The following is a 15,745-nucleotide window of genomic DNA, read 5'->3' on the forward strand; positions in this document are numbered from 1 at the left end:
GGCCTCAGGCGGGACTGCACAGCGGCACAAGCTGCCCAGCGCTTGGGGAGGTGGTTGAACAACAGACAGTCTCTGCAACGAACACAGTAATTTTTCTGGGTGGCTGGAGCTAATGGAGATCTAACTCCCCCCGCGGGGGAAGCACCTGCTCCAGGCAGGTGTGCTTTTAGGAACAGAGCCAAGATGAAAGAGAACCTCCAGGTAACAGCGAGAGGGACTCAGGCGCTCGTGACACGCTTGCTCTTTGTCCACGTTGGCACAGGAGCTCACGAGGCGTCCTGGCCCCATGAGCACCCGCGGGTGCCACTGAGCCCCTGTCCTCAGGCGGGTTCTGCCCGAGGCCACGGGCTCAGGACAGAGTTCAAGTGTCCGTAAGTCCGGTGTCTCTCTGCGACGTGTGCCTTGGCGTGATGGGTTCACTGCTCCCGCTTTCTGTTTCAGAAACGTGTTCGGACAGAGGCTTCAGCTGACAAAATGTGTGACCCAGCTGCTGGCCACGCTGCTCCATGACCTCCAGTCACTCATAGCCAAAGCCTCTGGGAAAACAACAAACACAAAGAATGGAGAAAGTCAGGATGCTGGCAGCCGTTTGTGCAAACTCTGTGTGCTGAGCAACACACCCCGTCACCTGCCAGTCTGCTCCAGACCTTACTTCTTTAGAGGCAACATCCAAGTTCTAAATAAAATTCAGGTGATGTTTTAAAGTTATTTCTGTTGTCTGTTTTTATAAATAAAGGCCTTTTTATCCTCCTTCTTACCTTTAGGACAAGATGCTGTCTGTTTTGACAAAGTCTAAACAGCAGTGTTGTTCTATCACCGACTCACCTCCAGCACACACCGACACACACACACAGACACAGGTCAGCCTCTTAACCCTGAACAACCTGAGGAAATCACATCCTCAACCAAAGCGACTTCTTCCGAGTGTTGCCTGTTTTTCCCAATAAATGCAGAAGTTGTGGTAGCAATGGATCCACAGCTGAACGGCCAGCTCGCTTTGGACCGCAGTTGTGGTGCCCTGAGCATCCCCAGGAGGCACACATGGACTCACCTGGAGGGAAAGGGCTATTTCGGCACTGACTACAGCAAAAACCTGAAAGCAAACTGGATGCCCAGTGATTCCCAGGGGAAGACTGGGCAGACAGCACCATCGCAGATCACCCCAGAGCTCTCGGCTGCTCCTTTGCAGGTGGGACCGAGAGGGAAGTACCAGAAGGGACAGTGTCCCTCCTCAGCGCCTGAGGAAATGGCTCCTCTTCATCTTGCTCAGTGCTGCCCCACCACCCCTCTTCAGCTTCATGCTCTCCTGCCAGGTACACTGAGTCCACATGAACTCACAAACCCAGCGAGGGCTGAGGGAAGGACAATTTCCTTTTTCTGGAACAAGCTGATGTGTGATCTTGAGCACAGCCCGCGCTATGGGAAGGTGACCCAGCAAAGGTGTCTCTGTCGTCGTCTCCCCACCTCACACCTGAGCCACACGCTCTTGCCCATATGCCCATGCCATGGTGGCCACCACAGGACTCCACGCAGGGGCCAAAGAGCAGAAGTGGAACCATTTTTAATAGCCACTACATATCCTTAAAAGCAGAGCCATCGCAGGCCAGCTAATCCTCAATCCCTAACTCCACAGGAGACAATGAGCCGTGGGGTTGCCATAGACCTCTGTGCCCCAGATGGTCAGTGCCACCCTCATCATTCCCAAACCAACCTGGTTGGGTTTTTCCAGTTTAGTGAGTTTATTACCTAATTTCAACGACACCAGCCCTCACAAAGGGCACCGAAGGCTGGAAAAGGTGCCTGCGGAGGGCGCGGGGATGGCAGGTCGTGCTGACAGTGGGGGCGCAGGGGGAACGGCGGAGCTGCAGCTGAAAGCTCCTTGTTACCTACACGGGGAGACGCAAACAATAACCGTCTGATCCCATCTGACGAGAAGCTGGCCAAAAACCACTCGGTTGCTAATGGTGAGTGACGAGCTCATGTGCCTTCTGTTATGAGCTAATGAGAGCATGGAGCCAACTCAATTAGCAAGACATTGAAAAACTGGAGGTGCAAAACCCCTGTGGTGGTTTGTCAGCAGCATCTGAGCTCATGGGGTGCTCCTGAACCAAGGATGGATGGTGGGGAGCCTCTTCTGAGGCCTCTTACTTAACAGGGAGAGGGAAATTGCCACAGGTCATTGGAGAAGCACTTGGTCTTCCTGCTGCACTAAAAGTGGTGGAACTAATAGGTGGGAAAAAATAAGGTACAGGCTGAGGGGAGACTTTCTCGCTCTCTGCGACTCCCTGAAAGGAGGATGTAGCCGGGGGGGGTTGGTCTCTTCTCCCAAGGAACAGGCGATGGGACAAGAGGAAATAGCCTCAAGTTGCCCCAGGGGAGATTCAGATTGGATAGTAGGAACAATTTTGACATGGAAAGGGTTATTGCACGTGGGAATGGGCTGCCCAGGGCAGTGGTTAAGGCACCATGCCTGGAGGGATCTAAGAGTTGGGTCGACATAGTGCTTAGAGACATAGAGTTATAGAGAGGGAATATAGAGAGGGAATGCCGGAGCCCGAAGGTGGAAGCGGGGGCCTCGGGCTTGATCAGCGTCACCTGGAAGGGGAAGAGAGAACAAGCCCTCAGGAGGTGAGCGTGGTGCCTGGCTCTCCGGAAGACCTGCCCTGGGTGGGACACATCCCTCCAGGGTTTCTAGGTTGATGGTTGGACTGGATGCTCTTAAAGGTCCCTTCCAACCCAGACAATTCTGTGATTCTAAAGGGCTGTGTGTGAGGGGAGAGCAGGAGGGAATGGGGAGCGCAGGAGGGAATGGGGAGCACAGGGCTCCTTTACACCCATGCCTTATGTAGAGACTAAATTTTATTTTTCTTAACTAACAATCAACACTTGAGTAAACAGAACAGAGAACACAGCTGAAACACCAAATATCTAACATGTGCCGGCAGCAAAGATGAAGGACAGGGTCAGAAGGGGAAGACTTGGTCCAAGGAGAGAGCTGCTGAGGGCATGGGAACAGCAGGTCTTGGGGAAGCAGAACCAAATCCGTAGGGTTTTCCCCCGCGGGAGCAGCGGGAGGCGGTGAGTGGGGTCTGGGCTGGTCAGACGGGAGGCAGGATCAGAGGAGCCGTGTAGAGGGAATGCCGGAGCCCGAAGGTGGAAGCGGGGGCCTCGGGCTTGATCAGCGTCACCTGGAAGGGGAAGAGAGAACAAGCCCTCAGGAGGTGAGCGTGGTGCCTGGCTCTCCGGAAGACCTGCCCTGGGTGGGACACATCCCTCCAGGGTTTCTAGGCGGCCGCGCAAAGGCAAGCTCTTGTGTTTGCCACCAAAGGGGGCGAGATGCCCAGGCCGGCGGGCAGGGCCAGGCCAGGGCTGTGTCTGGCTGCAGGTCCGCAGCCCCTCTGGCTCCCGCCGGGCTTTGCTGGAAGCCCCCTGCCCTCCCAGCTGGTCGCCAGGGCATGAGCAAGGGCCGCTCTGGGGTCTGCTCGTCCCCTCTGCGGTGGGGTGTCCTCCTGAAGAGCGTGTGGTGTGTGAGCGCCCGTCAGCAGGGAACAGCGGAGCCGGGGAAGGGCACAGACGTGTTCCTTGGGCTCCCTGTGCCCGGCCGTGGGCAAGGACGGGGATGGGGCCGCTGTCCTGCGGCCCGTCCCTGCGGAGAGCGGCCGGGGGGTCTGGGGAGCCCCGTGGGGAGGGGGAGAGGCGATGGGGCTGGTGGTGGTGGAGCTCTAGAGGGGGGGTCGGGCGGGGGGCTGCCTTACCCTCCCCACACGGTAGTCCGCTGGCCCCGGCTTCACCGTGCGGTCGCCTCCCACTCCCGCTTTGCTGGCCATGGTGTAGGTGGGGGACTTTGTCTTGTAGACATCCACTTCCACCTTGGGGAAGGCGGCCGGCCCGGGCGTCTGTAAGAGAGGGGGGCGGGTTGTGGGACCAAAGGGCAAGTGTTGACCCGTGCCGGGTGCCCGGGCGGGCCGGCTGGGCAGAGAAGCGGTGGGAGAGGCAGGGAGCGATGGCAGCAAGGGCAGCTGCTTGGGTCACCAGCAGAGAGCCGGGGGAGCCGTGGCCTGTGGGGCTCTGCTGCTTCAGCGGGGGCCGGGAGAGAGGGGAGGAGAGCAGCTCACCCTGGCGAGGTCCTCGGCGAAGCCGCCGCGCTTCCCCTTGCCCACCATGGAGTAGCAGGGGCTGGCGGTGGTGTAGGTGGTGTTGGGCCCCACCAGCCTGGGCAGGGTGTAGGTGCCCGGACCTGGAGGGGAAGGGTCAGAGGTGTGAGCGCCGCGGGGAGCGGGGCAGGAGGGGTGTCCCTTGCCGGCGTCGGCAGCTCCCAGCCTGAGCTTGGTCCTGGGGTGGGGGCTGTGAGAAGCGGGTGCTCGGGGCCGGAAAGCAGCTTGTGGGGAGAGGGTGGTGTCCCGCTGTGCCGGCTGTCCCCAGGGTCTGGGCGAAGCTGCCCGGCAGATGTTTTGGCGGGGAGAGGCGGCTGGGAGTGCGGGCACGTCCCCCCAGCTCCTCACCTGGCGTCTGGCTTTGGGCCTCCTTGTGCCGGAAAGCCATGGGCTGCTCCGGCGGGCGCTTGAAGACCTGCCTGTTGGCCTTCTCGGTGGCGTAGTCGCCTGGGGCAGGGGAGAAGCGGAGAAGAGCGGTGAAGCCGGGGCTTCCCCTCCAGCCCAAGAGGCCGGCTCAGGAGGAGGCGCTCAGCCCTGTTGGCCCTCTCTCTGGAGCCCAGGCAGGGCGCCGGCCGAGGGCTCCGCAGCCCGGTGGCAGGGGCAGAAGCACGGGGTGGTGCCGGGCAGAGGTGCTGGAGAAATACTCACTGGGCCCAGGGGTGATCTCCGTCTTTATCCTGGGGAGCCCGCGGATGTGCTGGGCGGGAGAAACGTACTTCCCGTTCCTGGTGATCTCGGGAGGCACGAAGTAGCGGGGACCCGGAGAGCAGCTGGTGGCCGGGGGCAGTTTGGCCAGGGGGATGCTGTAGGCGGGGGCCTTGGTTTTCGTGGGGTTGTGGGCCAGGTGCCCTGGGGAGAGAAGGCTGTGAGAGGACCCCTGCCCGCAGGGGCCTTTGAGAGCCAGTTCCCAGCTGGAGCAGTGGGAGCTGCCGACCCCAGAAATTCCCTGCCCCTGTGACTTTTTCCTCCAGGAATGAGAGCAGGGGCCAGTCCCACGGGGCGATTGCTTCCAGCAACAGCAATGATGCGGGCGCCATTAACCCCAATATCAGCCAAACGCTGCTGTTAAGGAGGATTAACCCCCTAAACGGTTGCTGAATTGCTAAATTGGTGCAAAAGCAAAGATTGGTTCTGGAATTTGCTTTGCTGGAGGAGAGGAAGTAGGAGAGGAGGAGGAGAAGTGGGAGAGGAGTAGAAGAAGAAATAGATGAAGAAGAGGAGGAGAAGGAGAAGTATGGGAGGAGTAGAAGAAGATGGAATAGGAAAGAGGAGGAGGATAAGCAGGAGAGGGAGGAGCAGAAGAGGGGAAAGAGGAGGCTGCGGTGGAAGCAACAAGTTCCTGGCAAAGGTGTTGGGCAGGGAGGCTCAGAGCCCAGGGGAAGGGAGCTGTGGCCGGTGTCCCCTGGAGGTGGTGGCCATGCTGTGGCCGGTGTCCCCTGGAGGTGGTGGCCGTGCCGTCCCCCTCGCGCCGGTGCTGTTACCTGTTGTCCCGAGGACAGCATACTTGGGTCCTGGGCTGGTGAATTGGGCCAGGACGGGACCACGTGGGCGGTGGGGTCTCCAGGTGCCCACCCAGGGTCCATCCATGTCATTGGTGCCTCCAAAGCCTAGGGCAAGAGTGGAAGAGCTGCCGAGGGGCTTCCCCACTGGCGGCGCGGAGCCCCCCGGGAGGAGCAGCGAGGCTTCACCTTGCTCAGCCGTGGCCATGGGGCTGGTGCGAGGATCAGTGGGTGCTGCAGGTCGTAGTCGCAGAGCGGCGAGGGCAGCAGGGAGAAGGTAGCGGAGGATCTGGTGCCGGCTGTCTGGTGACCCTGGGTAGAGCCTTGACTCACCACGGAGACGCACTATGACGTCACACAGCTGCTGGTGACGTCACACGAGCTGTTGGTCACACGGCTGGTGGGGCCGGGCACGTCCAGCTTCATCAGCTCTGCACGGCAGAAACGTGCAAGGAGGGGAAAAGTGAGGGGAGTTTTGTGTTCTCTCTGGGCACCGCGTGTCCCGGTGCTGTTGGGGGTCACACAACAATGGGAACGGACGTTTGAACACCTGGAACTTGTATTTGGTGTCTCCTTTTCCAGCTCTCCCTTCAGCTCTGTGTGCTTTTCCCTGGGGAGGGCCAGTGGGGCTGGTGTTTGTGAGCAGCGTTTGCCGTTGGGGAGGTTTAGGAACACCACTGTGGTGCCAATTTTGGGAGCTTGTCTGTGCAAATAAGAGCCAGAGGCCTTTCCCTAGGGTGCAGAAGAAACGGGCAGAGGGTCCTGCCTGTACTTTCCAGGAGATGCAGGAGAAGCTGGATGCCAGCCGCAGACCGGGAGCGTTCTCAGATTTCTCCCAGTAAGTCAAATGCCCTGTTTTTCATGGGTGTCTCGCAGGGGTGAGGGTCGGGAGCGGGCACAGGGGGTTCCTGCCCTGAGCCTGGCTGAGGCACGGGCCGTTCGTGCCATCACAGCCGGCGTGGTGCCATCTTTAGCGCCGTGGTGCCATCTTTAGCACTTTAGTGCCCTTTGGGGTAGGGGGTCTTTCCATGGCAGCTGTTGCCTGAGGACACCTGGGCATCGCTCTGCTGGTGAGAGGGGGTCAGCAGCTGCTGTCACATTTCTTGTTTTCCTACTTTTTTTTCCCCCTGCACTTATTAAACTGTCTTTATCTCGACCCTCATGTCCTCCTTGCTTTTGCCCTTCTTGTTCCCCCCCCATCCTGCTGCGAGGGAAAGGAGGGAGCAAGTGGCTGGTGGGGCTTTAGCTGTCGGCCAGGCTCAACCCTCCCGTTTCCCACTTTGTTTAACAAACAACCCCAAACTGGCCTTTCTGCGGAGTGAATCGACGTGTGAAGCAGCTGTAGCTGCAGTCGCCGGCAATGGGAGATCCCCGACCTGAGCTGGAGGCGATAACGCCGAGTTCTCGGCTTGTGCTTTGCGTCTTGTGAGGCTCTCCTGAGGTCTGTGTCACGGTCGCAATGCTGGGGGGAGACGGGAGAGCAGAGCTCTCACTTCCCTCGCTCCGGCTTCTCCGTTCGAGGGACCCTGCGTCTGCAAGACCCCTCAGTGCTCCTGATCTGGCCCAGAAGGAGCATCCGTCTGTCCATCTCCCATGTTGTTTTGGGGAGTTCCTGGTGGCCAGGCGCTTCAACTTGGATGCCCCAGAGGCAGGTGAAGTGACTTTTCCAGAGTCGTTCTGGGACAGTGATGAGATGTTTGTTCTTCTGGTTGTGTCCGTTTTGTGCAAGCACTGACCCCAGAGTGTAAGTGTCCCCAGGACTCCGTGCCTCGAGTTAATGACCCCAGGCATCACCCCGCACTTTGTTCAGCGCCCACTAAGGGTTTGGTCCCCGACTTTTATGATTTGGGACCTTGTGTGTTCTCTCTCATTGCTGTCCGTGCGTTTCCGTCCCATCCCGACTCTCGCCCCTGCATGGGACCACTTGGGGACTTCATTCAGGGCACAACCCCCTATGGTGCCGCCCCTGACCCCTGGGGACCCTCTATCCCAGCCTGGAGCTGGGGAATCCCTTCTTCTGGGGGGCAGTGCTCAGGGGCTGCATCTGCAGCACAGCCCTTTCCCATGGCACAGCTGGGGCACGGCCCCCACCCCTGTCCCCCCTCAGCCCTGGGACCCCCTGTGCTGCCCAGCCACAATGCCCAGGCCCCACAGCCAGGGGAGGGTGGTGCGGGGAGCAGCCCCCCTGCTTGTGTAAGACCCTGCACACAGCGTGCTTGTGCAAGGGTTTGGCGGGGGGGAGAGGAAGGGTGCTTGTGCCCCCCTCCCCACTGCCCCATGGGGACACAGGTGGCCAAGGGACCCAGGCGTCCAGGTGACCCTCCTTCATCCCTGCACACCCCACTGCCCGCCCCGGGACCCACTGTCCCTGTTCTGTCCCGTCCCCACCCCAGGCACAGGACACAGGGCACAGCTCACATATTTTATTTATGGTCCCTGACTGTGACAAAGGGGCAGTGCCCAGGGTGTTCCCAGGCGTGAGAGGATGCCACCGAGGGGGGGAAGAATGACGTGGTGTGTCACTGGGGCCATGGGGACAACATGGGGTGTCAGCACATGCTCAGGGGGTCACTGGGGTCGGGGACAATGTGGGGTGTTACCAGAGCTGAGGGGGGGTGTGACAACATGGTGTGACCCTGAGTGGGTGTGGGGACAGGGGGTGTCCCTGCATGTTGCCGTGTGTGGGGACACGGGACGTCCTTGTGTGTTGCCATGTGGGGAAGGACACATGGAGAGTCCCCAGGTCTGTGTGGGGGCTCAGAGGGTACGGCTCTGTCCCCAGATATCGAACAGGACATGTCCCCCTCTTGGAGATGTCCCCACTGGGCTGTGCCCCACGGTGACACAGATGTCCCATGTCCCTCTGCTACGTGCTGCCACGTCCCGCACATCAGCCCGTGTCCCCCCTTGTCCCCAGGTCCTACCCGCGCTCGCAGATGAGCTCGACGACACTGTGCTCCATGGGGACGGGGTCGAGGCAGCGGTGGGCGGCGCTGGCGGCCACCTCGTCCAGCAGCCCCTGCACCACGCGCTCGTCGGCGGCGAAGCGCCAGAGGTAGAGCTGCAGGTAGTGCCCATCCACCTGCACCTGCTGCAGCCCGAAGCGCCCCAGCGTCCGCAGCCGCACGCACTCCAGCAGCGTCTTCAGGCTGATCTTGATGATCCCCGTCAGCACCGACACCTGGGTCATGGGGACAGCGGGGACACGTGACAGCCAGGAAGGTGGGCAGTTCAGGGACCGTGGGGACACAAGGACCAGGGGGATCTTGCAGACATTTGGGGACACGGTGATGTCCCCGTGGCCTCACCTTATTGAACTCAACAGGGCTGAAGATATCAATGCGCTCAGAGAAGAGCTTCTGGATGTTGCTGAGCAGGTGGGTGTCCATGGGGGCACTGGGGATGGTGACACCAGGACAGTCAGGGACACAGAGACAGCCAGGTATTTGAGAGAGCCAGGGGATGGGAAGATAGGGACACAGGGACTGTCAGGAGACACGGGGACACAGAGGGTCAGAGGATGCAGGGACGGCCAGGGAACGTTGGGACCGTTTGGGGACACAAAGACAGGGGAACATGAGCATGGGGATGGGCACAGGTCACAGAGAGACAAGACAATTGTGGGACACAGAGCACATGGGGATTGTTGGGGGATGCTGGAACAGTCACGGGGAACAAGGGGACAGCTGGGACATACGGGGATCATCAGGGAATGTTGGGACAGTTTAGGGACATGGGGACAGCCAAGGGATGTGGAGATGGTGGGGGGATATTGGGACAGATTGGGGACAGGAGGAGGGTCACAGGGAAGATGTAATGGTGACCGCAGGGGTGACACAGGGAGCACGGGAGTGACAGGGCAGCCCCTGGGGGTGGCCAGGGAAGGCCCAGGGGTGGCTGGGAGGGTTACGGTCTGACCTGGGGGTGTAGCTGGGGGCATAGCGCCCCGGGGCACGGGAGCTGCTGTAGACAGAGAAGGCACGCCGGCTGGAGTCGCTGCTCTGTGCCCGCCGCACTCCCTCCTCAAAGAGCTGCCCCACCTGTGGCACCGCACCCTCAGCGCTGTTATCCCAGAATCCACCCAAAATACCCCCTGGGACCCCCCCAAAACCACCCAGGATCCCTCAAATCCTCTGGGACCCTCCCAAACCCGACTGGGACCCCCAAGATCCTCGAGGACCATGTGGGGACCTCGGGCATCCCGTTGACCCTTCAGGGACTTCAGACCTCCCCCCGCCCGGACCCTCTGGGACTCCCAACTCTCCCAGGAACCCTCTGGGACATCTGGGACCCTGCAGGAGACTTTAGAGACCCCCATAGGGACCCTCTGGGGACCTCTTAAGCCCTCAAGGACCTCATGGGGACCTCAGGGATTCCTTCTGGACCCTTCAAGGACCTCAGGCGCTTTCCAGGGACCCTCTGGGACATCTGGGATCCTCTGGAGGACTTCAGCCCCTCCCCAGCCCCTCTGGGCCCCTGCTGTTGCCCCGACCTGGACGTCGATGGCGGTGATGTCCTCAACCACGCGCTTCATGACGGCTCGAACGTTGCGGGGCTCGACGGTGCCCAGCCAGTCCCGCGTCTCCACGCTCTTCCGAAGCATCTGGGCCACGGCAGCGCCCTGCACCTGCACGTAGTGGTCCAGCAGCCGCTGCGCCGCCCCCCGCGCCTCTGCGCACAGTGCTGGCCCCGGTGTCACCGCCGGGCCTGTGTCCTGGGGGCACAAGGGACACAGAAAGATGTGGAGACAGGTAGGAACAACCCCCCACACCATACACAGTGCTGTCCCCACCATCACCGCTGGCCCTGTGGCCTGGGGACACAAGGGACATGGCGACATGAGGGGATGCCTGCATCATTTGATGTCCTGGGGGTACAGGGACATCAGGGGACATGTGGGATGCTCTTCGGGCCACCCCAGCTGCAGCAGCAGCATCCTTGCGGTATCTGGGGGGACTTAGGGACGTGCAGAAGCCCCTTGGGGACATGCGGAGATACCCTTGGGGACACTTGGGAGACACTGGCACAGGTAGGGACCCTTCTGACATCCACAGGATCATATCCTGGGGCCACAGCAGGGCACAGGGAGGGACCTGGGGACATTTTGGGGTCCCTCAGGGGCATCTGGGGGCACACAGGCAGGAGGAAGATCCCCACACCTCCACACATACCGTTGTCCCCACCACAACATCCTGGGTGGACATGGGTCCACAGGGAAATGTGGGGCCATTTGAGGTCCCCTTGGGGACAAACAGAGCATTTTGGGTCCACTGGGGGATGTTTTGGGGACACAGACAGAAGGAAGATGCCCATGTCTCTATGGCACCCACCACTGTGTCCTGAACTGATGCTGGGACACAGAGGGATGCAGAGCCATTTGGGGACATCCAGGGTCCTCTTAGGGCCATTTTGCGGCCAAGTGGGGCAGCTTTGGGGGCTCACCTGGGGGGGAAACTGCTCGTCGGTGAGGGTGAGGATGTAGCTGATGGTGGTGGCCTCATAGTCAAGGCAGAGGCGGGCGAGGAGCAGCAGCAGGGCTGGGGGCGCCGCAGGGGCCCCCCGCTCTGCTGGGCCGTCAGCGAAGCCCCGGGCGGTGCGACAGAGCCAGCGCACAAAGGCCACCACCAGCCCTTCACGCACCGCCTCCACGCAGAACTCTCCCTGCCACCAAAATCGGGGGGTTACCACCTGAGGGCACCGGAAACCCAGAAACTATCCCATGCAATCTCCAGACTGCCCCAGGGACCCCCCAAACTGCCTTCTGCTACCTCCAAATTGCTCATAACCCCCCAAAGTCTGCCTTGTGCAGCCCCCCAAACTTCCCTGTGCCAACCCCAGATTGCCCCAGGGACTCCCAAACTGCCTTCTGCAACCTCCACATTGCCCATGACCCTCCAAGTCTGTCTTGTGCAGCCCCCAAACTTCCCTGTGCCTGCTCCAGATTGCCCCAGTGACCCCTGCCACTGCCCCACGCCCCTCCACGCCGCCCCACAGCCCACCTTGAAGTATGGCAGGCTGGCGAAGGCGACATCCTTGGCGGTGAAGAGCTGCACGTAGGCCAGGACGGCCTTGAGCTGGCCCAGGACGGAGGAGGCAAGGGTGGCTAGCAGGTCAGGCAGGCCGGGCCCCTCCTTGCCGGGGGGCCGGGGGGCGGCCAGGGCCTGGCGCACGTCACCCAGGCACCCCAGGAAGAAGGTCTGCAACGCCCGCAGGTAGCGGTCCACCCGCTCGCGCGCCGCCCGGGCCACCAGCGCGGCGCCTGCCTCGGCCCCAGCGGCTGGCAGCAGCTCCAGGAGGGCACGCAGGCGGCGGTGGAAGCGGTCGAGTGCCCGCACCAGCAGTGAGGTGTCCCCCAGGCCCCGCTCCAGCCCCAGCCGCCGCTCCAGCAGCTGGAAGTAGCGGGCGGTGAGGGCGGCGGCAAAGGCTTCCAGGCGGCCATCCCCAGCCCCCGGGCGCCCCTCGAAGAGGCTGCGGTAGGAGGCGGCGAGGAGGCACAGGTTGCCCACGAAGGCCGAGCTGCCACGGTCGACGAAGTCAAGGATGTCAGAGGCAGGGGGCGGTGTGGTGGCGGTGGAGGGGTCGGCCACAGGCAGCTCGGCCTCCAGTGCTGCCAGCTCGGCCTCCAGGCGGGCGCCGGCGTGGCTGAGGAACTCCTGGCACAGCTCCTCGGGCGGCTCTTCCAGCTGCAGCAGCATTTCCACGCACTCGGTGAGCTCCTTTGGGTCCAAGGTCTCATCCCTAGGAGGGGGGGAAATGAGGGGGTTACTCGGGGACGGCGGGAGGTTCCAGGGTTAACAGTGGCACAGGAAGAAAACAAGGGATAAGCAATAAAAGTCATCAGTAGGCTTCAGAGTAAACAGGAGTTATTCAAAAAACAAAGGAGGGAGAAAATACTTAATAGCATCAGCATGCTCCAAAGTTCACAATGGTTATAGTAATTAAAAACTGGCTAAAGACTATCAGCAAGTTCCAGAGTCACAATAATGATGAAATATCACTAAAACTCCTCAGTAGGTTCCAGAATTATCCCTTTACCATAAAAACATGAGAAACCCTATATACCGTAGCCTTTTAAAAGCTCTCAGCAGTGCTCAGAACTGTCCCCTTTCCTCTGGGGATGTCCTGCACAAGGGATGATGGTTCCTGGGATTGCTACCAACGTGCTCCAGAGTAAGCGCCGCGCTCCCCAGGATGCTTCTTGGGGGCTGTTATCATTAGGCTCCAGATTTAACACCCCTGACACGCTGTCTCCTGTAGCTGTTATCAGCAGGTTTCAGAGTTAACGTACCACAACTACCATCATCTCCCCAAGAAGGCTGTTTATGGGAACAGCTATCATTAGTCTCCTGAGTGAACCCACCCCAGCGCCGGCTGTTTCCCAGAGCTGTCATCAGTAGGCTCCAGAGTGAATGTCCCCCAAGTCCCCATTTCCCAGAGCTGCCGTCAGCAGGCTCCAGAGTGAACGCACCGGAGGCGTGCGCGGAGGCGCTGGGCCAGGTCGGCCATGATGGCGTGGCTCTCATCCTCGATGGCACGGAAGGAGGGCAGGTGGCGGTAGTGACGGAGCACGGCGCGGGCACGGGCATGGCAGCGCAGGGCCCGCGCAGGCTCCCCCCCGGGTGCTGCCCAGCGCCGCAGCCGCCCTGGCACCTCCACCAGGGACTGCAGCTTCCGCAGCAGCGCCTGCACCCCTGGGGGGATGGGGCAGTTAGGGACGGGGCAGGAGCTCAATCTGCCCGCTCCGGGGTCCGCCCCCTCCCAGATCTGCCCCTCAGCCCCCCCATCCCTCTGTTATCTGACCCCAACCTCCTGGATCTGCCCCCTCTGGGATCTGCCCACCCCCCAGATCTGCCCCTCAGTCCTCCCCCTTGTTGTATGCCCCCATCACCTTAGATCTGCCCCCCAGGATCTCCTAGTACCCTGCTATCTGCCCCCTAACCACCAGATCTACCCCCTTGGGGTCTCGCCACCCCCCTAGATCTGCCCCTTGCCCCTCCTCCCCACCATCTCCCTTCCAACCCCCCTTCAATCTACCTCTGCCAACAAGATCTGCCCCACAGGGTGCCCACAGCCCCAAAATCTGCCCCCCAACCCCCCAGATCTGCCCCCCAAGCCCCAAGATCTAACCCCCAGGAACGCCTCCACTCTCAAGGGGATGTGCCCTCTGGAGTCGCCCCCTCCCCGTACCGGCAAGCTGGGCGCCGCGGCGGTGGCGGTCCTGCAGCGCAGCACTGACGCGGGCACTGGAGGTGCTGATGGCGGCCATGTTGGCAGCCAAATCGTCCATCTCTGCCTCCATGCGCCGGAAGTCGACCTTCATCTTTCGGATGGTGTCTGGGGAGAAGGAACCGGACGCCTGGGTCCCGTGGATGCCCGGGACCCCCCCAGTCCCCCTCAGACGCCGGGGTGCCCCCCCGCTGGGTGCTCACCGGTGGCGGAAATGAACTTGTTGTAGTTCTCGTAGAGCAGCGTCTGCATGTCGCTGTCGAGGGCACGGATCTCCCGCCCCAGCGCAGCCTCACGGGCCAACAACTGCCCCAGGGGGCACTCGCTGCGCACCTGCAGGGGGGCAACACTGGCACAACTGTCCCCAACCCCACCACCCCCCCATGGGGCACACCACGCCCTCCAGTCCCCCAATTCACCCTCTGGAGCCTCCAATGCCCCCCCCAGCGTCCTCAACTGCCCCCCTGGGGCCCTACCTGCCCTGCACAGCCCTCCTGGGATCCTTATTTGCCCCCTGAACCCTAACTGCCCCCCAGGATCGCCAACTGTCCCTCTCAGAGCCCTAAATACCACCTGGGGAGCCCTAACTGCCCCTCAAGCCACCAAATGCCCCCCTGGGTCCCTCCTGGGATCTGCAAATGTCCCCCAAGGCCCTCTTTCTGCCCCTCGGGGCCTCCTGGGATCCTGGACTGCCCCCCAGGAGCCCTAACTGCCCCCCCAAGGAGTGCTAATTGCCCCCAGGGCCTCCCCAACTGCTCCAGAGGGCCCAATACTGTCCTCATAGGGACACACACAGTACCCTACAGTGTCCCTATGGAAGATCTCTAGGGTCCCCACAGAGCCCCTCTCTGGGCCCCCTCAGGCCACTGGGGGTCCTCGGGGGCCCCATGGAGTGCCCTGGCCGGGTCCCAGGGTGCCCACAGGATCCCTTTGGGGGGTCCCACAGGGGTCCCCGGTGCTCCTTGCCCGGGCGGGGGTATCTGCCGGCGAGGTCTCCACCACGACCTGGGGGAGGGGGAGGGCAAGGCAGAGGTCACTGCGGGGTCAAAGGTCACCTTAGTGAGGAAAACTTCCGGGTCGAAGTGGGGCCCGTTGATGTCGGCGGGGTCCGGGGTCGCCTCCGCCGCCTCTGCCGCGGACGGGCCGTAGTACCGCTGGAGCGGCCCGTGGGGACGCCGCCACCCGCCGGTGCCGGTGCCGGTGCCAGCCTCGGGGCTGCCGCCAGCCCCGTTCCCCGCCGCCTCCACCTCCGCCATCGCGCCGGCACTTCCGCCCCCGTCCGGTACTTCCGGCCCTTCCCCCGAGCGTCACTTCCGCCGGAGCGTCCTCGTCGCCGCGGCAACCGCCCGCCCGCCCCGTCACGGCGGTCACTCCCGACGGAGCCTCCGGGCCGCCGTGCCCGGGGACAAGGGCCCCGTGGGGACGGGGCGGCGGGACGAGGCACCGGTCCCCGAGGGTGAGCGGCCGGAGGCGGCCCCGGCGCCACATCCCCGCCGTCCTCCCCCCCAGCCCCGGCGTCCCGGCCAGCCCCCGCGTCCCAGGCCTCATTTCCACCTGGCACCGAGCGGGTCCGCATCCCCTCCCGGAGGGTCCCCGCCGGGTTTCGGGGGGCTGGGGACACGGCAGGGGACACATCCCGGCCCCTTGGCAGTGGGCCCCTGGCTGGAGTCGGGGAGACTGGGGGGAGCGGTGTCGGGGACACCGGGGACGGGGATGTCAGCTCCAGCCATGGCCGTGCCCTGCAGGTGGCTTGGGCACCTCACAGCCTTTGTGTCAAACCAAGAGCTGGCCTTTGGCTGCCTGAAAGCTCCTGCGGGGTGTGTTTCACCCAGGACAAGGAGCCACCGTCACTTTTTCTGGGTTTTT

At 62.1% G+C, this 15,745-nt stretch overlaps 2 protein-coding genes across 2 annotated transcripts; both read right to left on the reverse strand.

Annotated features, from left to right (window-relative positions):
- Window positions 1-2,843: 2,843 nt before the first annotated feature.
- On the reverse strand, window positions 2,844-5,741 carry CIMAP1A (ciliary microtubule associated protein 1A). Its single transcript, XM_074149655.1, has 6 exons — window positions 5,636-5,741; window positions 4,803-5,003; window positions 4,503-4,601; window positions 4,116-4,237; window positions 3,756-3,896; window positions 2,844-3,188 (listed from the first exon to the last, which is right to left on the reverse strand). The coding sequence occupies exons 1-6, from the start codon at window positions 5,739-5,741 to the stop codon at window positions 3,099-3,101; spliced, it is 759 nt and encodes a 252-aa protein (XP_074005756.1). The 3' UTR covers window positions 2,844-3,098.
- Window positions 5,742-8,061: 2,320 nt separating this feature from the next.
- VPS51 (VPS51 subunit of GARP complex) lies at window positions 8,062-15,135 on the reverse strand. The gene is made up of 10 exons (XM_074149640.1): window positions 14,935-15,135; window positions 14,083-14,212; window positions 13,841-13,987; window positions 13,122-13,344; window positions 11,653-12,391; window positions 11,096-11,314; window positions 10,146-10,367; window positions 9,572-9,693; window positions 8,962-9,049; window positions 8,062-8,834 (listed from the first exon to the last, which is right to left on the reverse strand). Exons 1-10 carry the CDS (start codon window positions 15,133-15,135, stop codon window positions 8,574-8,576), a joined length of 2,352 nt encoding a protein of 783 aa, XP_074005741.1. The 3' UTR covers window positions 8,062-8,573.
- Between the last annotated feature and the right edge of the window lie 610 nt (window positions 15,136-15,745).

Source organism: Numenius arquata, chromosome 6 (assembly GCF_964106895.1).
Source record: "Numenius arquata chromosome 6, bNumArq3.hap1.1, whole genome shotgun sequence".
Classification (NCBI taxonomy): Eukaryota; Metazoa; Chordata; class Aves; order Charadriiformes; family Scolopacidae; genus Numenius; species Numenius arquata.